Here is a 25,444-nt window from a genome sequence, read left to right on the forward strand (position 1 = left end):
TCTTTACTGCCTGCTGTACCTGCATGTTTACCTTCAATGACAAACATACAAGGACATCCAGGTCTTGTTGCACATTCTCCTTTCTCAAATCATAGCCACTCAGATAATAACCTGCCTTTCTCTATTTGCTCCCAAAGTGGATAACCACAATTATCGACACTATACTGCATCTGCCATGTATTTTCTTACTCGCTCAGCTTGTCCAGATCACAATGAAACATCTCTACAACTCTTCATAGGTCACCGCTCCACCCATCTTTGAATTATCTACTTATTTGGAGATGCTATAATTCATTTCCTGCATCAAAATCATTGTAAGATATATCTTGAATAGTTGCAGTCCCAGCATTAATCCCTGCACTACCCCACTAGTCAATATCTGCCATCTGAGGAAAGATCTGTGTGCTTCTACTCATTGTTTCGTCTCTGCCAGACAGTTTCCTATCCATCTCAATATAGTATCCTCAATTCTATTTGCTTTAATTTTACACACTATTTTTTCAAAGCTTTTGAAAGATTTTTGAAAGCCCGAGTAAACCACACCATCTGGAGTCCCCTCATCAACTCTGAGTCACATCCTAAAAGGTTCCAGTAGATTTGTCAAGCACGATTTCCCTCTTGCCGATAGGTTCATTATAGGTTTGACATCCTGAGAAAATTTTAAAAGGGGGAGCCTTAGGACTCTGTGATTGTCTTGGCGCTGTATATCTACATAGGGGAAGTCAATGGCCTAGTGGTATTATCCAGAGAACCTGATAATGCTCTGGGGACACAGGTTCAAATCCCACCATGACAGACGGTAGAATTTGAATTCAATGAAATGTCTGGAATTAAGAATCTAATGATTGCCATGAGCCCATTGTCAATCATCATAAAAATCCATCTGGTTCACTAAGGTCCTTCAGGGAAGAAAACTGCCATCCTTACCTGATCTGGCCTACATGTGACTCCAGACACACAGCAATGTGGTTGACTCCGAACTGCCATCAGGGTAATTAGGGATGGGCAATAAATGGGCACCAAAGACATTTTTTCCATCCCCACCCTTGTCTGCTTTACGGAAAGACCGCTCTCTCCGGGGCTCCCTTGTCCGCTCCACACTGCCCTCCAACCCCACCACACCCGGCACCTTCCCCTGCAACCGCAGGAAGTGCTACACTTGCCCCCACACCTCCTCCCTCACCCCCATCCCAGGCCTCAAGATGACTTTCCACATCAAGCAGATGTTCACCTGCACATCTGCCAATGTGGTATACTGCATCCCCTGTACCCGGTGAGGCTTCCTCTACATTGGGGAAACCAAGCGGAGGCTTGGGGATTGCTTTGCAGAACACCTACACTCGGTTCGCAATAAAAAACTGCACTTGCCAGTCGCGAACCTTTTCAACTCCCCCTCCCATTCCTTAGACGACATGTCAATCCTGGGCCTCCTTCTGTGCCACAATGATGTCACCCGAAGGTTGCAGGATCAGCAATTCATATTCTGCTTGGGAACCCTGCAGCCCAATGGTATCAATGTGGATTTCACAAGCTTCAAAATCTCCCCTCTCCCCACTGCATCCCAAAACCAGCCCAGCTCATCCCCACCTCCCTAACCTGTTCTTCCTCTCACCTATCCCCTCATCCCATCTCAAGCCGCACCTCCATTTCCTACCTCCTAACCTCATCCCGTCCCCTTGACCTGTCCATCCTCCCCGGTCTGACCTGTCCTCTCCCTGACTCCCCACCTATACTCACCTCTGCAGGCTCCGTCCCCGCCCCTTTAACTTGTCTGTCTCCTCTCCATCTTCTCCTCTATCCACCTTCGATCTGTCTCCCCCTCTCTCCCTATTTATTTCAGAACCCTCTTTCCAACCCCCTTTTCTGATGAAGGGGCTAGCCCCAAAATGTCAGCTTTTGTGCTCCTAAGATGCTGCTTGGCCTGTTGTGTTCTTCCAGCTTCACACTTCGTTATCTTGGATTCTCCAGCATCTGCAGTTCCCACTGTCTCTGGGCGATAAATACTGTCTGGGCAGCAACACCCTCATCCCATGAATAAATATTCATAAAAAGTACATATTTTGTATATTATGACAATTGCATTTTATCGGATCGGAATAGAGATTTTCTATGAATATGTGAATTGAAATACATGGTTGCATCACATCATTCCCATGTGCAAAATGTTTTCAATATTTTCAATTTTCTGTCCAATGATCTAAGATTGTGCATTCCAATTTATTCAATAGGTAGTCAAACTTTACCCATGTCAAATATGATTTATTAATCTTACCGGCTCTTGGTAATCCATACACATTCTGCAGGCTCATAAACCAGAAAAAGGATGAGATTTATACTACAGCATGAATTAATTTGAACCCTGACCACTATGAAACCAAAGTGTATTTACCTTAAGTAAACGATTCAGTCGAAACAGGGGATTGCAATCAAACACCAAGTAGAATAAATCAAATGGAATTACTGATGCCAGATCAAGCTAAGGAAACAGAATTTAAATTTGAAAGCATACTCTTAAACATCAAAAAGAAACTTTGTCAAAAAAATTTGCTAATTGGTTGAATTTTCATAGCTAAGTGCATGCTTACCTTGAATCTTAATGATTGCACATAATTCTTTTTTATTTCTTCTTTATTACTCTAAACAAGACAGAGTAAAATATGAGATCAGTATTATACAACTAAAATATTTTTTACCTTTTGCTTTTTATGTTTTATTTTGTATGACAAATGAGTAAATATAACATTTGGACACAGAACGTTTACTATCACTTCATTTCAGTATTAATTGTTTCCCGTTTAAGTATGTCCAATTTCTAACTATTTCTATGTAAAATTTCTATCCCAACAGTAGGCTGTACTTTCTATTCCTCATTCAAACAAGAGTTAGCAGCTCCTACTTTCTGGAGTATTAAAGGTGAGTGAAGATAGCACTGAGATTGTATGCTTCCCACTGTGGCTAATAATACAACAGGTTGGTATTATTGAAGTGAAGCATCTGATGTACCAAGTCCTGGTGAGCCACAAACGCTCATTTAATTTTCTTCCCACGATTTTCCATCCCTAGTGCCTCTAACTTATGTTTTGTTGCAAGCGTAAACTATATTTGTGTTGAAAGGTGTGTGATTTATATCTTAAAATCATTTTTTAAGAGTTTGCATTTCAAACTAATGACATATGGTATAGCCCTAATTTTTCTGAAGGGGTTTACTAATTACGTAAATCTGTCTTCTGAAACCATGATTTAATAATCAGTTTGTGTCAAAACGCAGATGACTACAAGCCCTCCTGGAAGTTAATGGAAGTTTTGTTTTATAGTGTGGAAGTTAAGGCTATGAGAGAGAAAACATTAAAAGACATTAGTTTACTTTTGAGCTTAGAATAATCAAGAATTGATTTTAGCTGATAAATAAACACAGAAATTGGAAAGCCTTTTGAAAAATGTTATGAGTCTGATATTAGTCTTCTTGGGAACATTACCAGAATACTACTGGATTGGTACAGTGACAAGTGAAAATATTGAAAATGTATTACAGATAGATTGAAATGCTTTTTTCTTATTCACTCCGAAGGCATAAGATTTGTTGGCTGGGCCAACTCTTATTGGTCATCTCTAATTGGTCTTGTGAAGGCAGCGGTGAACTGCTTTCTTGAACTGCAGGGCACCAACAATGCTTTTGGGGAGGGAATTCAAGGATTTTGACTCAGTGAATCTGAAGGAATTGTAATATGTTTCAAAGTCAGGATGGTGAATGGCATGGAGGTGATCTTGCATGCTCCCATGTGTCTGTTTCATTTGTCCTACTCAAAGGTAGTGGTTTGAATTGAGAAGTTGCAGTCTAAGTTGTTGTAATGATTTATTTGAATTAGCTTATTCGTGTCAAATCTCTATTGTGTTCCTATGAAACGCAGGCCAGAGTGAGGAATACAAACTTATGGCTGCAAAGAAGGTGCACAAAACGCAAGATCAACATTAGATTTGAAATTTGAGGTGTCCATTCTGAAGTCAAATAACAATGGGGAAGAAACTGTTCTTGAAACTATTGCATTCACTTCTGATCACCACAATTGAAGGAAGCTCTGAAGAAGAGTCACTGGACCCAAAACATTAACTCTGATTTCTCTCCACAGATGCTGTTAGAATTGCTGAGCTTTTCCAGCAATTTCTGGTTTTGTTTTGGATTTCTAGCATCTGCAGTGCTTTTAGTTTTTGTTTTGAAGGAATTGAGGCTCCACATGAGGATGTAGAGGCAATGAGTGAGTTTAGTCACAAAGTTAGGTTAGAGAAGCTGACTTTATTTTCTTTGGAACAAAGAAAATTCGATAGTTGTCTGTGACAGGTTTAGGTGAGCTATATAAAAAAACTATTCCCATTAGCTGAAGGTACAAGACGAGGGGCCAACATTTGAAGATTTTATTCAGTAAATTTAGAGGAACTTTACTTTCTACCATAGTATCAATAACTAGAACTCATGATAGAGACTCATACAATCCCTGCAATGTGAAAGCAGGCCATTTGGCCCATTGAGTCCACACTGGCCTTCGAAAGAGCTTTCCACCCAGATGTAGCCCCCTATCCTATTCATGTAACCCTGCATTTCCCATGGATAATTCACATAACCCGCAGGTCCCTGGACACAATGGGCAAAGTAACATGGCCAATCCACCTAATCTGCATATTTTTGGACTCCAGAACGCACAGAGGAAACCCATGCAGATACAGAGAGAATTTGCAAACTCCACACTGATGGTCACCCAAGGCAGGAATTAAACGTGGATCCCTGGCACTGTGAGGCAGCAGTGCTAACTACTGAGCCACATAAGATCTTTCCTTCCATTAGCAAGTTGCTCATCTGTAATCTTTGGGATACTTAAAATTTCCTCCACTCTGAAGAGCAATGCAAAATATTGATTTAAACTGTAAGCTATTTCCTTGTTTCTCATTATCAGTTCCGCAGTTACATCCTCCAAGGGTCCCACACTGACGTTAGCAACTCTGCTTTATATCCTTAGAAGCTCTTGTTTTTTGTTTATATATTTTGTGCCAATTTATGTTCATAATCAGCTTTTTCTCTTTTTATTAGCTTTTTAGTCAATTGTTACTGGATCCCAAAATTTTCCCCACTCACTGATCTATCATTGGATTTTGTCACTAAAACAGAAATGGCTGGAGAAACTCAGCAGGCCTGGCAGCATCTGTGGGAAGAAAGCAGAGTTAACTCTGAAGGGTTCAGAGGAAGAGTCGCTGGACTCAAAACATTAACTTTGCTTTGTCCTCAGAAATGCTGCCAGACCTGCTGAGTTTCTCCAGCAATTTTAGTTTTTGTTTCATATCTTCAGCATCCACAGTACTTTGATTTATATTAGATTTCATCACTTTGTCAGCTTTGGATTGTGATTGGATACTCTCCTCGACTGTCCTTATTAATCATGGGTACTAACCCTTTCTCGTCAAGTCCTTCTCTGTGACGGAAATAATTTGTTTATGAGTGATGTGAAATATCTGCTTAAATGTCTACTACTGCTCATCCACTCTCACACCTCTTTAATTTCCCTTATTTTAGTTGAGGACACCAGTTTAAGACCAAATTTGCTCTCCCTCAAACTTAATTTGAAATTTTACTATCCTGTGACTACAACCATTCACAGGTTACTCAGTTATGGGATTTCCTATTAATCTTATGGCATTATATATTATTAGATTTAAAACAGTCTGTTTCCAGTTTGGTTGTGCAAAACATTGCTCCCTGCTATAATCCTTGATGTACTCTACAAGCTAAATTGGATTTTAATGAGATGCAAGTAGCAAGTGGAAGTCCCATCTTTGCAACGTACTGGAGAATCAGATAGTCTTATGCAGTACTAGATCTATTAATTTTAACTTGTAGCCTGGGGATGTACATTTTTATGACATGACCATCAAAATTCTTGGTAGTTCAGAACTTAAACCTTGCTAGGAAGGAACACAATGTGGAAGCTTTTCCTTTGGATCTCTTTAGAACTTGGATGCAAGAAACCAAATATAGAAAGGGAATGCCGCTCTATATAGTATGTGAAGGGGTCACTGACTGGTTTGATGACAAAAGAAAAATAACAAAAAGAATAACTGCTGGAGCAGACGAGCCCTGGGCTCAGAAGCCTTATTGCACCACTAGCTTACCAGAAATCATTCTAACTTGTGAATTCTGAAGTCACCATTTAAAGCTTGAACAGATATTTTCCTTCATGTTGAGATTCTGATTATTTCATTCATTCTGTATTCACCCAAACTTCTCATCATTGCTCATGCCACACCAAGCAAAGAAGTGAAAATTCCGCCCAAAGAAGAGAGATCTTGATTGGTCAATATGTTGCCTTGGGGATTGCTGCAACAATCTCCACGACCCCTTTCTGAATTAAGGTGATTCACTGCATGGGTAAATTTCTTTTGACTGTAAGGAACTAGGTTCTGATGGCAGCCTGTGGTATGCACATCAGAATTTTTCCTCCATTGTTACTTTCAGAATTATGGTCAGTCAGGAATCAGTGTTGCTAATGCTTATTTTGTATCTTTTCAATGCCTACAATGATCACACAATAAATTAGGTGATGCCATGGGACTTCTAGTATGATACGCTTTGTGGAAACAAGATGTAGTAACCATTTAGCAGCTTTCTCATGAATTGCATTTCAGATCTTTATGCCACAAAGGAGCTGATGTACACAATTGTGGAAAGAAAGACAGCTAAATTTTGCTGCTCAGCACTCACAACCATAAAAGCCACAAGCTGGATGCATGTGAAGACTGATTACAACCCCTAGACATGGAAAGAGATCAACAAAAATGTTCAATGATCCAAAAAGAGTGGATAAATTAAGCCTACAGAAATACAGTAAGGATTTGTGCCAGTTGAATAAAGTCACGCATGTCAACAATCTTCTGCAGCGAGTAACCCATTTCTATCAGTACAATTTGCAAAGATAGCTTTGATTGTTTTTGCATGTTTTTTTAAAATCAGTGCCACTGCTCCTCCAGGAAGTGTCGTCAAATGCAAACATTGATTTTATTTGTTTCTTATAAATGTCAGAGACAGTGGGCAAACAGATTGACAATGTACTTGTCTCTTAAGACGACAGTCACACAAGTCCTTTGTCAGCTGCGCTCAGTTAATTGATTGTCATATTGAAGTGTGCAACACTATAGCGGATTTTTTTTTAGCAATATTCAAATATGTGCCAATTTAATATTTATGCAGAAACTGAAGAAGTACTGTAAATATGGACATGTCTTTAAAAAGGCACAATTTAAAAAAAATACGACTTTTGCTTACTGGAGGAAAAGAGTGCAATCATCAGCCAAATCAGAACTGGCATTTCCAAATGTACTGCTGTGTATGCTTTGGTGCATGCATCAGTAAAATAATATCACGAGGACTAATGATGTCTACATGAGGATATTCAAACATAGTCCAATTTTCATAAATTTAGGATTGTGGCTAATGATTGTCACAATATAAGAGCTGGAAATAAGTAGTCTATCTGTGCAATTACTGTTTTTGTTTTGATATGCTGTGAAGTAATTTTTTTCATAGAATCCCTACAGTGTGGAAACAGGCCCTTCAGCCCAACAAGTCCACAGTGAACCTGAGAGCACTTACCTGGACCCATCCCCCTATAACCCACCTAATCTACACCTCTTTAAACACTATGGGCCATTTAGCATGGCCTATCCACCCTACCTGCACATCCTTGGACTGTGGGAGGAAACCGGAGCACCTAGAGGAAACTCAGGCAGGCATGGGGAGAATGTGCAAACTCCACACAGACAGTCAACTGAGGCTGGAATCGAACCCAGGTCCCTGGCACTGTGAGGCAGCAGTGCTAATCACTGTGCCACCATGCCACCCCAAATTAGCTTATTGAAGTAAACCTTTGCCTAATGACCTGGATGCCATGAATTTAGATGATTAGAGTTTTCACTCCTGATTACCATTGTCTATAGACAGTAGATAAACTCCAGCTTCTTCAAATTTAGAATTAAAATTCCTCATCACTTCTGATAACTTTCCCCTGCATTCTCTTCAGCAACCGCACTTCTTTCCAAAAGTGCAGCGCATGCAATGTTTTAGTCCCAGCCTTGCAAGAACTTTATAAATGTTCAAAGTAACAACCAGCTTTTGTTCTAATACCTCTATTTATGAAACTCCAGATTACATGTGCTTTGCTAACTACTCTTTCAAGGAACTGAATTTTGTGAATTGAGCTGAGGTCAAGAGTTGGGCCTGTAAGTCATTCACACACTCAGGCAGCCAAAGGGATATGCTGCTTGTTATGATCTGTCAGCCTTTAGGATGTATGGCTTACATACATGGAATCACACTAGCACTAAAATTTGTATATCATATTTCTTACTTTCACAATAGGCATCATGTATTGAGCATATCCTTCAAATGGTCACATCAAGCCAGGGTACTCACCATGCACAACCTTGCAAAACTCACACAAAAGTGCCCAACATGAGATGTGATTCCACAATTGACATTTGCAGGATAACCTTAAGTGTGTGATAAATTATGTTGACAATTACTTTTGGATTACCTGTTAGACTTGAAGTGTCCTTCACCTTTGTGTACTGGAATCCACATATATTAATACACAGGGCATTGTTCTTTGCAGACAGAAAGAACATGTACATGCAGTGTCTGTCTCAACTCAGCAACCGAGTCTAAAGTAGATTTATTGTATCAGAGATAATGGGAACTGCAGATGCTGGAGAATCCAATATAATAAAATGTGAGGCTGGATGAACACAGCAGGCCAAGCAGCATCTCAGGAGCACAAAAGCTGACATTTCGGGCCTAGACCCTTCATCAGAGAGGGGGATGGGGAGAGGGTTCTGGAATAAATAGGGAGAGAGGGGGAGGCGGACCAAAGATGGAGAGAAAAGAAGATAGGTGGAGAGAGTATAGGTGGGGAGGTAGGGAGGGGATAGGTCAGTCCAGGGAAGACGGACAGGTCAAGGAGGTGGGATGAGGTTAGTAGGTAGATGGGGGTGCGGCTTGGGGTGGGAGGAAGGGATGGGTGAGAGGAAGAACAGGTTAGGGAGGCAGAGACAGGTTGGACTGGTTTTGGGATGCAGTGGGTGGAGGGGAAGAGCTGGGCTGGTTGTGTGGTGCAGTGGGGGGAGGGGACAAACTGGGCTGGTTTAGGGATGCAGTAGGGGAAGGGGAGATTTTGAAACTGGCGAAGTCGACATTGATACCATTAGGCTGCAGGGTTCCCAGGCGGAATATGAGTTGCTGTTCCTGCAACCTACGGGTGGCATCATTGTGGCACTGCAGGAGGCCCATGATGGACATGTCATCTAAAGAATGGGAGGGGGAGTGGAAATGGTTTGCGACTGGGAGGTGCAGTTGTTTGTTGCGAACTGAGCGGAGGTGTTCTGCAAAGCGGTCTCCAAGCCTCCGCTTGGTTTCCCCAATGTACAGGAAGCCACACCGGGTACAGTGGATGCAGTATCCCCCCACTGCACCACACAACCAGCCCAGCTCTTCCCCTCCACCCACTGCATCCCAAAACCAGTCCAACCTGTCTCTGCCTCCCTAACCTGTTCTTCCTCTCACCCATCCCTTCCTCCCACCCCAAGCCGCACCCCCATCTACCTACTAACCTCATCCCACCTCCTTGACCTCTCCGTCTTCCCTGGACTGACCTATCTCCTCCCTACCTCCCCACCTGTACTCTCTCCACCTATCTTCTTTTCTCTCCATCTTCGGTCCGCCTCCCCCTCTCTCCCTATTTATTCCAGAACCCTCACCCCATCCCCCTCTCTGATGAAGGGTCTAGGCCCGAAACGTCAGCTTTTGTGCTCCTGAGATGCTGCTTGGCCTGCTGTGTTCATCCAGCCTCGCATTTTATTATCTTAGATTTATTGTATTTTTGGTGGTACAGTCTTGATGAGTCAAAGGCATCTTCTGTACACCATGAGTCCATGAAAGTAGATGACAGTCATTTGGGAATTCATTTCTTAGAACAGACTAGCAGAGTCAACCTGCCTGGTTTAAAATTTAAACAAAGTCTGGAAATTAACTGTCAACAACATTTCTTGTATTCTTTTTGGCAATGCTTTTGCTTTAAATTAGCATTCTTGTGAATTGCCCTGTTGAATGCAAGGTGAAAAGGTTTAGCAGATTGTGCCTTTTTTCAGCAAGTTCCATACCATAACAGATCATTTAAAATGGAGTAAAATTTAACCTCTGAACGAAGTACTGTGTCTACACAGACCACGTCCCCTACTCATGGCCCTCTCTTTGAAGTAAAAACCACTTCCCTGATCCAGGCCGCTGCTTGGTGACTGCCTACAGTGGACTGGCAGCCTCACCATCAGGTGGGGATCGATTCGCTGTTGGTAAACTGTTGATGAGGTCATAAAATGGCTGTCTCCATATTTAAACTTGATTCTCCCTCCTTGAGATGGAAGGCTCATTGAAAGTCGGCTGTGTTCTCTGTGGATTTCCCTAACAGTAGTGCAGCGTTGAGTACCTAATCCACTGCAGATTTCCTTTATTTCGCTGCCCTCACCCACCTCTTTGGGGTGCTTACATTCTCCCTGATATGCCGTATCAAAGGTCAATGGTCATAAACACCACCCACCAACTACCCAGGTCCATCCAAAATTTTTAGACATGTGTGATTAAGTCTACATTATCTTTCCCTGTCCCTGTTGACAAAATACACCTTCTTCTATTTTGCTGTATTCAATCCCATTTTTGTCTTATCGGTCTATTTTGCTAGGATATCGATATCTTGTTGCTATAGATTGATTGGTATGTCTTCATTGGCTACCAAACCAAATTGTTATTGCCAACGTTTATTCTGTATTCAATATCTAAGTCATCTGCATGCATCTAAAATAATGGTCTTAGCACTGATCCTTGTGGTACACAATGGTTTGCCATCCTCCAGTCTGAAAAGCCAACTATTTTCCATAATTTGCTGTGTGCTGCCCTTAAGTCAATTCTTGCATCCATTGATTTTCCTGCACCACAATATTGACAACAATATTGTTTATGAGCTTTTAATGTGGTACTTTGTTTAGCCCATTCTAAAAATCCATATTGATGGCATACATTACATTCTCTCATTAACCTTCTGTTACTCTTATGTCAACAAAATATTTGACAAGATTTGTTAAGCAAGATCTGCCTTTTACGAATCCCTGTTGGCTCTTCTTAATTATTATTATTTCTAAAATCTTACCACTTATGTTTACAGGGTTGGTGCGTAATTACTAGGAACATCCTTACAAGCATTCTAGAATATGGGAGTAACATCTGTTGCATACCAATTCATATAAAAGGAAAACATTCAGTCACTATTTTGCTGAATGGTGTGTCTATCAAACATAGGAAGAGTTATTGTGTGCAGATGAACAGCCACTTGCTGGACTGGTAACTATAAAGAAATCTATTAATCCTGGTCTCTCCTGGGTTGGCTTGGATGAGGAGATGACCTTATAGGTTCATTGTTGTCTAAAATAGGAAAGAAAAGGATGAACCGAATTTGTGATTTATTAGTAATGAGAAGGCAAATAAAAAGCACAATCCTAAAAGAGCTGCAGGAACAGAAGAAATAGAAGAGACTGAGCAAGCTGAGAATAAGGCATTTTGAATCCTGGGCTTTATACTTTGTGTAGAACTCTTGGAACAAACTGCAGTGGAATAAGCTGCGGTGGCGTTGCAGAGAACTAGCGCCGATATTATGAGCCGAATTGCCTTTTTCTGCGCTGTAACTCTTCCTGCTGCTGTGACAGGAGGCTAACTCATCAGGACCCCGAAAGTTGGCAGTTAGTAGTCTCTTAGATTCAGGACACAATCAAAATAAATGCACAGCTGGGATATCCTGTACAATCCAAACATGGTGAAATAATGGATGTGAGTTTGCTCGCTGAGCTGGAAGGTTAGTTTTCAGACGTTTCGTCACTTTTTTTTTTATTTGAAAAATTATACTTTATTCATAGAATGTAGAAAAAATAAAACATTTCTACCCAGTCATGCAAGCCACTCTGGGTTACCCAGCGCGTATGTACACCAACTAAAGGCAAAAACAAAATAAAGAAGAAAAAAAAAACAAAACAAAGAAAATACCCCGGCAGTCGTCTCCCCGCACAGTTCCCGTTGGCCCCCTGACCAGTTGGGGAAGGCGCCAGTTGGGCCCAGTTACCAGATAGGGCCCTTTTTTTCTATTCTGGACGAGGGGTTTCATACCGTGGTCTTTTCCCACCGCGCCTTGGCGGCGGCTGCCCCAAGCTTTAGCGCGTCCCTCAGCATGTAGTCCTGGACCTTGGAGTGCGCCAGTCTGCAACACTCGGTCGGGGTCAGTTCATTCAGCTGGCAGACCAGCAAGATGCGGGCAGACCAAAGAGCGTCTTTCACCTCATTGATGGACCTCCAGGCGCAGTTGATGATGGTCACGGTGTGCGTCCCAGGAAACAGCCCGTAGAGCACGGAGTCCCATGTCACGGAGCTGCTCAGGACGAATCTTGACAAATACCACTGCATCCCCCTCCAGACTGCCTGCGCGTTGGCACACTCCAGAACGAGGTGATCGACAGTCTCGTCCCCCCTGCAGCCACCTCGATGGCAGCGTGCGGTGGGACAGAGATTCCAGGCATGCATAAAGGATCTCACTGGCATAGCCCCTCTCACCGCCGGCCAAGCAACGTCCTTGTGCTTGTTTGAAAGTTTTGGCGATGAGGCATTCTGCCAAACGACTTTGGCAGTCTGCGTGGGGAACCACACGATGGGATCCACTCTCTCCTTTTCTCGAAGGGTCTCGAGGATACGACGTGCTGACCACTGCCTGACGGCCTTGTGGTCAAAGGTGTTTCCTTTCAAAAATTTCTCCACGAAGGACAGGTGGTATGGGACGGTCCAACTACTCGGAGCGTTCCACGGCAATGAGGCCAGGCCCATCCTTTGCAACACCGGGGACAGGTAGAACCTCAGTAAGTAGTGACACTTGGTGTTTGCATACTGAGGATCTACGCATAGCTTGATGCAGCCGCACACAAAGGTAGCCATCGGGCGAGGGTGGCGTTCGGTACGTCCGTTCCCCCATTTTTCAGGTCTTTGTACATGGTGTCCCTGCGGACCTGGCCCATCTTCGACCCCCAAATGAGGTGGAAGATGGCCTGGGTGACCGCAGCGGCACAGGTCCAGGGAATAGGCCAGCCCTGCGCCACATACAACCGAAAGCCACTCGCACCTGACAACCAGGTTCTTCCCCGCAATAGAGAGGGACCGGAGGGTCCACCTGCTCAGCTTCTGCTTCAGTTTGGTGATACGCTTCTCCCAAGTCTTAGTGCACGCCCCAGCTCCACCGAACCAAACACCCAGCACCTTCAGGTAGTCTGTCCTGACGGTGAAGGGGATGAAGGATCGGTCGTCCCAGTTCCCGAAGAACATGACCTCGCTCTTACCCCTGTTAACTTTGGCACCCGAGGCCAGTTCAAACTGGCCGCAGATGTCCAACAGCCTACTCACCGACCGACGATCGGTGCAGAAGACGGTGACATCGTCCATGTACAGGGAGGTCTTGACCTGAAGGCCTCCGCTGCCTGGGATAGTCACGCCCTTCAGGCTCACGTCCTTCCTGATGGATGCAGCGAAGGGCTCCACACAGCACACGAACAAGGCAGTAGAGAGCGGGCAGCCCTGCCTGACTCTAGATCTGACGGGAAAACTGTCCGATTCCCACGCATTGATCGAGACTGCGCTAACGATGTTGGTGTAGAGCAGCTGGATCCAATTGCGGATGCCGTCCCTGAACCCTAATTTGGAGAGGATTTCCCTCATGTAAGCATGAGAGACCCCGTCGAAAGCCTTCTCCTGGTCCAGGCTGACAAGGCAGGTGTCCACCCGCCTGTCCTGCACGTAGGCGATCGTATCCCTGATGAGCGCGAGGCTCTCAGCGAACTTCCTGCCTGGCACAGCACAGGTTTGGTCAGGGTGAATCACCGACTCCAGGACAGACCTGACCCGGTTGGCTATGACCTTGGCCAGGATTCTGTAGTCCATGTTCAATAGTGAAATGGGACGCCAATTCTTAATTTCTTCCCTCTCCCCCTTCCTCTTGTAAATGAGGGTGATGATGCCCTTCCTCATGGACTTGCACATTTCCCCTGCCCGAAGCGCACTGTTGTACACCTCCAGCAGGTCCTGGCTGACCAGGTCCCACAGAGCGGAATACAGCTCGACTGGTAAGCCGTCGCTCCCGGGAGTCTTATTCCTCTCCATGAACTTGAGGGGTCTGGTCAGCTCGTCCAGGGATATCGGCCAGTCCAACCACTCCCTCATGCCGTCGTCTAAGACCTCCATGATAGACGACCGGAATGACTCGGTGGCTGCTGTGCGTGGGCTTCGTGTCGTACAGCCTGGCATAGAAGGATTTGCTGATCCTCAAGTGTCGGGCCGAGACGAAGTCACCAAGCCGTCGTCCTCCTTCAGCCAGCTAAGCACGGAGCTCTCTTTGTGCACCTTCTGAAAGAAGAAACGTGAGCACGTCTTGTCCTGCTCCACGGAGCGGACCCTGGACCGGAAAATTATCCTGGAGGCCTCCGCGGCGAAGAGCGAGGCTCGTTGGCCCCTCACCTTGCGGAGGTCCTCCGTGACATTGGCCCCCATTGACTGTAGAAGGAGCAGGTTCTGCATCCTTTTCTGGAGTCACAACAGCTTTCCCCGCCTCTCTCTCGCCTTCCGAACACCCTTGAGGACAAAGAACCTCTTGATGTTCTCCTTCACTGTCTCCCACCAGTCACCCGGAGACTCAAAGAGGGGTTTCACAGTTCTCCAAACTGCGTATTCCCTCTTAAGCTCCTTGACATTCTCTGGGGTCAAGAGAGTCGTGTTGAGCTTCCATGTCCCCTTGCCGGCCGGCTGGTCGTCCTGTAAGTGACAGTCGGCCAGCAGGAGGCAGTGGTCAGAGAAGAACACTGGCTCGATGCCGGTGGACCTGACCGAGAACGCCCGTGACGCAAACAGGAAGTCTATCCTTGAGCGGACAGACCCGTCTGGCCGAGACCAGGTGTATCTCCGCTGCTCTCCGTCTGCAGGGGTGCTGAAGACGTCGAGCAGCTTGGCGTCCTTCACCGTGCCCATCAGGAATCTGGACGTGAGGTCCAGTTGACTACCCCCTGCCCACTGTCACCACGCCGGATCTTCCATCTGCATCGAAGATGCAGTTGAAGTCTCCGCCTAGGATGACCGGCCTGGACGTAGCCAGCAGGGGTGGAAGCCGCTGCAGGACGGCCAACTGCTCACTCCCTACTGCTGGGGCGTACACGTTGATCAGCCTCAGGGGAGCGTTCCTGTAGGTGACGTCAGCCACTAGGAGGCGCCCCCACCACCTCCTGAACTTGAGAGATGGTGAAGTTGCGCACCCACAGCAGAATAGCCAGGCCCGAGGACCGGCAGCCGTTACCCCCCGACCAGATCGAAGGCCCACAGGTCCAGGCGCCGGACCATTTCCCGTACCTGCTGAGGTGCGGTATCCCACACTCCGGCGGGAACAGGAGGTCTGCCTTGATGGTGGTCAGGTAGGCTAACGTGGACACACATCTTGCTTTGGACTTGACACTGCGCACGTTAACGCCCGCAACTCGTAGCCCCATTGTGGGCAGTGACCGCAGTACCCTCCCCAAGTCCGAGGTCCAGACCCTCCATCTGTCCCTTTATGCCCATTGCCCGGGCTAACTGCTGGATGCTCTCCGGGCTCAGGAAACTGTCTGTGCTGCTTTCCGGGTGGCATCCCCCCCGTCGGGGGTATGGACGCAGGAGAGTCCGGCTCTGGGTCAGGCTGGGGATGCGCTGTTTCCTCCTTCCCGCCTGGAAGTTCCGGGGTGCCCTCCAGGGCCCCAGCGGCATGTGGCTGGGTGTCAGAGGGAGCCTCAGGACGCCTCCCATCACCTGAAAGCGTGGTGCTGCTTTCTTTCTCCCTTGAGATCTTTAGCTTCTGCTTTTGGCAGGCCCACTCCGAATCTCCCTCGTCGGAGGAGCTTTTTATAGACCCCCTGTAGTTGTCTCTTCCCGCCTGATGGTTGCGGTTCCTGGGCCCGCCGACGCGCCTTTGTCCTCGCTTTCCGGACCATCGTCCACTCCCCTGGGTCGCCTGTCGCCGCCTCCATCGACTCCGGGTTGTCAGGGGGGGAGCGGAGCCTGGAGGGGCGCTTTGCTGGCCTCGGGCCCATCCTGCGGGGCTGGGCCCTTCTGCACATTAGTGGGGTCCTTGCAGGGCCCTAATGCCTTCCTCTCCTCCGGGACATCTGGCCCCGCATTGCCCCTGCTGGCGACCTGGGTATAGGTGGTCTCCCGCCGCAAGCATGCCCTATAGAGTTGGCCTGCTTCCCCGCAAAGGTTGCAGCTTTTATCTTGTGGGCAATCCTTTGCAAGGTGTCCCTCCTCCCTGCAGATGGTGGCTTTGCAGTCGGCCGCCATGTGACCTGACCTACCACGGGCATGGCAGACTTTAGGTTGCCCTGCGTAGGTCAGGTAGCTCTTGCTCCCGCTGATCGCGAAGCTGGACGGTGGGTGTACGATGTTCCCGTACGAGCTCATCCTCAGCATCACCCTGACCTGCCTCTTACTGGTCCAGATGCCAAAGGGGTCCATGATGTCGGTTAGGTCCCCTTCCACCTTCACGTACCTTCCAAGGAAGGTCAGGACATCAACTGCTGGCACATGCGGGTTGTACATGTGTACAGTCACATACGGCTCCTCTGCACTGGCATCACAAACAGCGGTCAATACGGAGAGGGGGGCCTCACCTCCTTTCTCCTTGAAAACCTCCAGGAAGCGCTCGCAAAGCTTGGCACTCCTGAAGGTTACATCGTAAAAACCTCCTCCGGGGAAATCCTGCAGGCAGTAAATGTCCGCAGCAGCGAACCCACAACAGTCCAACAGGACCCTCTTCACGAAGAAGGCGCGGTCCACAGGTGCACCTTCATCCACCTTCTTCATGGAAACACGGAGGGTGTTCCGGACCCCCTGACCTGGGGCACGAGCACTTGCCACAGCCATCGTTGCAGGTTGGCTGCTCCACTGAACCAGTGTTAGGCCGAAGCCAGCATTAAGATCCACCGGTTGCAAGGGTGCACAGCCAACCCAAGGTCTTCCTTCCACCTCCAACACAATCGCGGTCTCCTCTTCTCGGTCCACAAAAGAGTGGGTCTTTATTTTGTTCCGGATGTAAGCTGATTCACTGAGCTGGAAGGTTTGTTCCCAGACGTTTCATCACCATTCTAGGTAACATCATCAGTGAGCCTCCAATGAAGCACTGGTGTTATATCCGGCTTTCTATTTATCTGTTTAGGTTTCCTTGGGTTGGTGATGTCATTTCCTGCGTTGGTGATGTCATTTCCTGTGTTGGTGATGTCATTTCCTGTTCTTTTTCTCAGAGGATGGTAGATTGGCTTACCATTCTCTGAGAAAAAGAACAGTAAGAGGCAGGTCAGGGTGATGCTGAGGATGGGCGCGGACGTGAACATCGTACACCCACCATCCAGCTTCGTTATTGACGGGAGCAAGGGCTTCCTGACCTACGCAAAGCAACCTAAAGTCTGCCATGCCTGTGGTAGGTCAGGTCACGAGGCGGCCGACTGCAAAGCCACCATCTACAGGAACTGCAGGGAGGAGGGACACTTTGCAAAGGATGGCGCACAAGAAAAAAGCTGCAACCTTTGTGGGGAAGCGGGCCACCTCTATAGGGCATGCCCGCTGCGGGAGACCACCAACGCCCAGATCGCTGGCAGGGGCAATGCGGGGCAACCCCCCCGCCCCTCCAGAGGAGAGGAAGGCACCAGGGCCCTGCAAGGACCCCCCTAATGTGCAGCAGGGCCAGGTCGTGCAGGAGGGCCCAGCCCCGCAGGATGGACCCGAGGCCAGCAGAGCGCCCCTCCAGGCTCCGCTCCCCCCGACAACCCGGAGTCGATGGAGGAGGCGACAGGTGACCCAGGGGAATGGACGACGGTCTGGAAAGCAAGGAAGATGGCGCGCTGGCGGGCCCAGGCACCGCAACCATCAGCCGGGAAGAGGCAGCTACAGCGGGGCTATAAGAGCTCCTCTGACGAGGCAGATTCAGAGGAGGCCCGCCCAAAGCAGAACTTTCAGGCGGGAAGGAGGAAACAGCGAGTCCCTAGCCTGACCCAGAGCCGGACTCTCCTGCCTCCGTACCCCCGATGGGGCGATGCCACCCGGAAGGCAGCACGGATGGTTTCCTGAGCCTGGAGAGCATCCAGCAGTTAGCCCAGGCAATGGGCATGAAGGGACAGATGGAGGGGCTGGACCTTGGACTTGGGGAGGGTACTGCGGTCACTGCCCACAATGGGGGTACAAGTTGCGAGCATTAACATGCGCAGTGTCAAGTCCACCACAAGATGTGTATCCACGTTGGCCTACCTGACCACCATCAAGGCGGACCTCCTGTTTCTGCAGGAGTGCGGAATACTGCACCTCAGCAGGTACGGGAAATGGTTGGGTGCCTGGACTCGTGGGCCTTTGATCTGGTCGGGGGGTAACGACTGTCGTTCCTCGGGCCTGGCTATTCTGCTGTGGGTGCGCAACTTCACCATCTCTCAAGTTCAGGAGGTGGTGGGGGGGGCGCCTCCTAGAGGCTGATGTCACCTACAGGAACGCTCCCCTGAGGCTGATCAACGTGTACGCCCCAGCAGTATGGAGTGAGCGGTTGGCTGTCCTGCAGCGGCTTCCACCCCTGCTGACTACGTCCAGGCCGATCATCCTAGGTGGAGACTTCAACTACATCTTCGATGCAGATGGAAGATCCGGCGTGGGGACAGCGGGTGTGGGGCGTCATCTGGATGTCACATCCAGATTCCTGATGGGCATGGTGAAGGACGCCAAGCTGTTCGACGTCTTCAGCACCCCTGCAGACAGAGCGCAGTGGAGGTACACCTGGTCGCGGCCAGACGGGTCTATTCGCTCAAGGATAGACTTCCTGTTTGTGTCACGGGCGTTCTCGGTCAGGTCCACCGGCGTTGAGCCGGTGTTCTTTTCTGACCACTGCCTCCTGCTGGCCGACTGTCACTTACAGGACGACCAGCCGGCCGGCAAGGGGACATGGAAGCTCAACACGACTCTCTTGACCCCAGAGAACGTCGAGGAGCTTAAGGGGGAATACACAGTTTGGAGAACTGAGAAAACCCTCTTTGAGTCTCTGGGCTACTGGTGGGAGACAGTGAAGGAGAACATCAAGAGGTTCTTTGTCCTCAAGGGTGTTTGGAAGGCGAGAGGGAGGTGGGGAAAGCTGTCACGACTCCAGAAAAGGATGCAGAACCTGCAGTCGATGGGGGTCAATGTCACGGAGGACCTCCGCGAGGTGAGGGGCCAACAAGCTTCGCTCTTCGCCGCGGAGGCCTCCAGGATAATTTTCCGGTCCAGGGTCCGCTCCGTGGAGCATGACGAGACGAGCTCGTGTTTCTTCTTTCAGAAGGTGCACAAAGAGAGCTCTGTGCTTAGCTGGCTGAAGGAGGACGACAACTTGGTGACTTCGTCTCGGCCCGACATTTGAGGATCAGCAAATCCTTCTTTGCCAGGCTGTACGACACGAAGCCCACGCACAGCACAGCCTCCGAGTTGTTCCTGCTGTCTATCATGGAGGTCTTAGATGACGGCACGAGGGAGTGGTTGGACCGGCCGATATCCCTGGACGAGCTGACCAGAGCCCTCAAGTCCTTGGAGCAGAATAAGACTCCCGGGAGCGACGGCTTACCGGTCGTGCTGTATTCCGCTCTGTGGGGCCTGGTCGGCCAGGACCTGCTGGAGGTGTACGATAGTGCACTTCGGGCAGGGGAAATGTGCAAGTCCATGAGGAAGGGCATCATCACCCTCATTTACAAGAGGAAGGGGGAGAGGGAAGAAATTAAGAATTGGCGTCCCATTTCATCATTGAATGTGGACTACAAAATCCTGACCAAGTTCGTAGCCAACCGGGTCACGTCTGTCCTGGAGTCAGGGATTCACCCTGAACAAACCTGTGCTGTGCCAAGCAGGAAGATCGCTGAAAGCCTCGCACTCCTCAGGGATACGATTGCCTACGTGCAGGACAGGCGGGTGGACACCTGCCTCATCAGTCTGGACCAGGAGAAGGCCTTCGACAGGGTCTCTCATGCTTACATGAGGGACGTCCTCTCCATATTGGGGTTCAGGGAGGGCATCCGCAATTGGATCCGGCTGCTCTACACCAACATCGTTAGCGCAGTCTTGATCAACGGGTGGGAATCGGACAGTTTTCCCATCAGATCTGGAGTCAGGCAGGGCTGCCCGCTATCTCCTGCCTTGTTCGTGTGCTGTGTGGAGCCCTTCGCCGCATCCATCAGGAAGGATGTGAGCCTGAAGGGCGTGACTATCCCAGGCAGCGGAGGCCTTCAGGTCAAGACGTCCCTGTACATAGACGATGTCGCCGTCTTCTGCACCGATCGTCGGTCGGTGAGTAGGCTGTTGGACATCTGCGACCAGTTTGAACTGGCCTCGGGTGCCAAAGTCAACAGGGGTAAGAGCGAGGTCATGTTCTTCGGGAACTGGGACGACCGCTCCTTCATCCCCTTCACCGTCAGGACAGACTACCTGAAGGTGCTGGGTGTTCGGTTCGGTGGAGCTGGGGCGTGCACTAAGACTTGGGAGGAGCGTATCACCAAACTGAAGCAGAAGCTGAGCAGGTGGACGCTCCGGTCCTTCTCTATTGCGGGGAAGAACCTGGTTGTCAGGTGCGAGGGGCTTTCGGTTGTATGTGGCGCAGGGCTGGCCTATTCCCTGGACCTGTGCCGCTGCGGTCACCCGGGCCATCTCCCACTTCATTTGGGGGTCGAGGATGGACCGGGTCCGCAGGGAACCATGTACAAAGACCTGGAAAATGGGGAAAAGGGCGTACCGAACGCCACCGTCGCCCGATGGCTACCTTTGTGTGCGGCTGCATCAAGCTGTGCGTAGATCCTCAGTATGCAAACACCAAGTGTCACTACTTACTGAGGTTCTACCTGTCCCCAGTGTTGCAAAGGATGGGCCTGGCCTCGTTGCCGCGGAACGCTCTGAGTAGTTGGACCGTCCCGTACCACCTGTCCTTCGTGGAGAAATTTTTGAAAGGAAGCACCTTTGACCACAAAGCCGTCAGGCAGTGGTCAGCACGTAGTATCCTCGAGACCCTTTGGGAAAAGGAGAGGGTGTATCCCGTTGTGTGGTTCCCCACGCAGACTGCCAAAGTCGTTTGGCAGAATGCCTCATCGCCAGAACTTTCAAAAAAGCACAAGGACATTGCTTGGCCGGCGGTGAGAGGGGCTCTGCCAGTGAGATCCTTTATGCACGCCTGGACTCTCTGCGCCACCGCGCGCTGCCCTCGAGGCGGCTGCAGGGGGCGGGGGGACGAGACTGTCGATCACCTCCTTCTGGAGTGTGCCGATGCGCAGGAGGTCTGGAGGGGGATGCAGTGGTATTTGTCGAGGTTCGTCCCGAGCAGTTCCGTGACATGGGACTCCGTGCTCTACGGGCTGTTTCCCGGGATGCATACCAAGACCGACATCAACTGCGCCTGGAGGACCATCAAGGCGGTGAAAGATGCTCTTTGGTCTGCCCGCATCTTGCTGGTCTGCCAGCTGAAAGAACTGACCCCGACCGAGTGTTGCAGACTGGCGCACTCCAAGGTCCAGAACTACATGCTGAGGGACGTGCTAAAGCTTGGGGCAGCCGCCGTCAAGGCGCGGTGGGGAAAGACCACGGTATGAAACCCCTCATCCAGAATAGAAAAAAGGGCTCTATCTGGTAACTGGGCCCAGCTGGTGCCTTCCCCAACTGGGACTGTGTGGGGAGACGACTGCCGGGGTATTTTCTTTGTTTTGTTTTTTCCTTTAGTTGGTTACGTACCCCCTGGGTAACCCGGAATGGCCTGCATGACTGGGTAGGTGTATAAATGTTTTTTTTTGTACATTCTATGAACAAAGTATATTTTTTCAAATTAAAAAAAAGTGACGAAACGTCTGAAAACTAACCTTCCAGCTCAGCGAACAAACTCACATCCAGAGCCTCAACCTGAGCTACAAATCTTCTCAAAGCTCGATGGTGAAATAATGTAAACACAAGTAGTCAAAGTCAGAAATCACATGACAGCAGGTTATAATCCAACAGATTCGATTGAAATCGCAAGGTTTCAAAGGTCTGCTCCTTCGCCAGGTGAAGTGAGACTTCACTGGTTGATTAAAAACTGGTGTTGTGTGACTTCGGAATTTGGTCAGTCCATTCCAACATCAGCATCTCCACATCATGGGAACCAAGTAGAGAGTAGGAGAATTCAGATTAAAGATGGAACATTAGATAGGAGAGCTAATCAGTGCTTTTGGTAGGGTTCTGAAACAGTAACTGGGAACCTGCAAGTAGTGAGACAGTACAAACCCAAATGTAAACTGTCAAAAGATAACTATGAATTACAGGAGAGTTTAAAAAGTGTGAACATATATACAGATGCTTGTGCACCAGTGAATGTTGATGCTAAACATCTTTTGCCTTTTGCAAGATTCTCTTTTGCTTTAAGCGTTTTAATCAATGTCTTTTCTATAAGTATGTGTTGTTTTAAGTTGGGCACTTGTTTTGACTGTGCATGCACACATATATTATTCTTCAAGCATTTTGAGTCATGTATTTGGTCTGATCTGATTCAAACTTTGAAAATTCCTTGGGTTCATGACTTGGGAATATCACTCAAGCATTTTGCGCTTCCTGTGTTAAAGTTGCAGTAAGTGTGAATGTGTTGAGCAGGCTAACTTCAATTTAAGATAACTATGATGTAATTTCCGAACAAAGTAGAAGATCAACTATGAAATTATTAGGTAATGGCTTGATGTGCCATGTGACATGTTTCTTCTTTATCTTATTTCCTTATAAAAACATGTAAGACACCAAATACATTCCAAATAGAAATGGGTGTAATCACTAATACTTTGCTCAAAGCTTCCATTGTATCTAATTTGCTCATTGAGCATCCAGTGCTGGATCAGCAGTGAACACAAGGAAGATAAAAGCCATTGTCTTCAATCTCTCACAGAAACAACATTCCCTTGCCATTGACTTAGTCTTCTTCTTCACCACTATTTCATATTAAGCCAAACTGTTTGAAACCTTGATTTGATTTCTTATTGTCGCATGTACCATGACACAGTGAAAAGTATTGTTTCGTCTGCTAACCAGACAAACCATGCCTTACATTGATACATTAGGATAATGGAACAGAATGCAGAATACACTGTGGCGGCTACAGAGAAGCTGTAGAGAAAGATCATGGGTGATCTGTTCATAAGTATGATAACAGCAGGAAAGAACCTATTTTTAAATCTGTTGGTGCATGCTTTCAAACTTCTGTATCTTTTGCCAGATAATGATGATTATGTTGTGTTTTAAGCATTTTAATTATGTCCTCTGCATCTAATCTGAATCTTAGATGACCTTCCGATCCATATCTGTTCCATCAGCTTAACTGCCTTGTTTAACCTCTACACCGAGGCTGATGTCTGCACCTGAATCAACTTATTCACTTCTGAAAAGTACATTCCTCCCTCTGTACCATGGGCTTAAATATTACCTCTTTGAACTTCTCTGGATATTTAACATTCTCTTCTCATTTAAGAAAACTGCTTAAAAACGACCTCTTCAAACAAGCTTTTAGTTAACCATCCTATTATCTTCTGGTGTGGCTCAGTGTCAAATTCTGCTTGGTATTGCGAAGTGAAATGTTCTTGTGAAATTCCTTGGCATTGTATCATATTAAGGGGAGCGATATAATTGCAGGCTATATAACTGCAAAGCAGTTAAGATTGTTATTGCTGCAAAATGCTAGTGATGAATTGAAGCCAGGGAAGACTACAGACAGCCCACCAGCTACATGCAGTCATACAAGTTAAAATATTAATTCTAATCTCAAGAGCAAACATGGAAATCAGTTCAACTAAATTTATAATTTCAGCAAAGAAATGGCCATGGAAACTGTCACATCGCAAATAATTAGTTCATCAATGTCTTTCAAGAATAGAATATGACATTGATACCCACTCTGGTCTACACATCGCAGCAAAGGCAAAACTCAATTCTGAAAGAGAATGATCAGACTCGAAGTGTTAACTCTGTTCCTCTCTCTGCAGATGCTGCCAGACCTGCTGAGTTTCTCCAGCATTTTCTATTATTTTGTCTGTCCTACATATCATCCTGTTTTACACTGTGGAGATGACTCAATATCCTCTGAAGTGAGCAATTAACTTTTTCAGTTATGAATCAACAACAATAAGCAATAATGAAGGAAAATATCAGATGGCACTATCTGCAAAATATGAAGACAAGACTCCAGCAATCATCCAACAAGTGACCTTCCACAATTTTCCTTATTAACATCAGAGGGCTGCTGCGCAAACTGGGTGAATTACTCATAACCTGGTGAAATTGTGGAAGCTTGAAACATACAAGATTCTTATATTTATTAGCAAACCTACCATTGCTCTTCAGTGTGTAATACATCATTAGTGCATCAGGTCAACTGGGAGTGAGGCAAGGTAGTAGCCTAGAAGGGAGTCTTCATTGTGACTCTGAATGCCATTGAATTTTTGGTTACAAGCCAAACACAGCTAAGGACACATCCCTGAATTGCGCTGCTTTCCCACTCCAAAAGGATGAATCATCATCATTTTTACCTTTAATAGCAAATGGAGGAAGCACAGTTTTGAGCGTCTAGCTGGCAGACTATCAAGAACAATCTGGTTCTTTAAGATTCTCTTCTCAGTTAAAACAACCGTTTACAAACTACCTCTTCTAGCAAGTTGTATCAGTGATAATGGGACCTGCAGATGCTGGAGAATCCAAGATAATAAAATGTGAGGCTGGATGAACACAGCAGGCCCAGCAGCATCTCCAGGAGAACAAAAGCTGACGTTTCGGGCCTAGACCCTTCATCAGAGAGGGGGATGGGGTGAGGGTTCTGGAATAAATAGGGAGAGAGGGGGAGGCGGACCGAAGATGGAGAGAAAAGAAGATAGGTGGAGGGGAGAGTATAGGTGGGGAGGCAGGGAGGGGTTAGGTCAGTCCAGGGAAGACAGACAGGTCAAGGAGGTGGGATGAGGTTAGTAGGTAGGAGATGGAGGTGCGGCTTGGGGTGGGAGGAAGGGATGAGTGAGAGGAAGAACAGGTTAGGGAGGCAGAGAAAGGTTGAACTGGTTTTGGGATGCAGTGGGTGGAGGGGAAGAGCTGGGCTGGTTGTGTGGTGCAGTGGGGGGAGGGGACGAACTGGGCTGGTTTTGGGATGCGGTGGGGGAAGGGGAGATTTTGAAGCTGGTGAAGTCCACATTGATGCCATTGGGCTGCAGGGTTCCCAAGCGGAATATGAGTTGCTGTTCCTGCAACCTTCGGGTGGCATCATTGTGGCACTGCAGG

The 25,444-nt window shown here is 47.6% G+C and overlaps 1 protein-coding gene across 3 annotated transcripts in view; it reads right to left on the reverse strand.

The window, feature by feature from the left end:
• Positions 1–25,444, reverse strand: part of LOC125451905 (cyclic nucleotide-gated cation channel beta-3-like) — a 132,246-nt gene that overhangs the window by 64,211 nt on the left and 42,591 nt on the right. For all 3 annotated transcript variants that reach the window (XM_048529640.2, XM_048529641.2, XM_048529639.2), the window contains exons 7-8: positions 2,586–2,636; positions 2,390–2,476 (exon numbers count right to left, since the gene is read on the reverse strand). In XM_048529640.2, coding sequence (XP_048385597.1) covers positions 2,390–2,476; positions 2,586–2,636 — 138 coding nt within the window. The remainder of the gene's footprint in view (positions 1–2,389; positions 2,477–2,585; positions 2,637–25,444) is intronic.

This window comes from Stegostoma tigrinum, chromosome 5 (assembly GCF_030684315.1).
Source record: "Stegostoma tigrinum isolate sSteTig4 chromosome 5, sSteTig4.hap1, whole genome shotgun sequence".
NCBI lineage: Eukaryota > Metazoa > Chordata > Chondrichthyes > Orectolobiformes > Stegostomatidae > Stegostoma > Stegostoma tigrinum.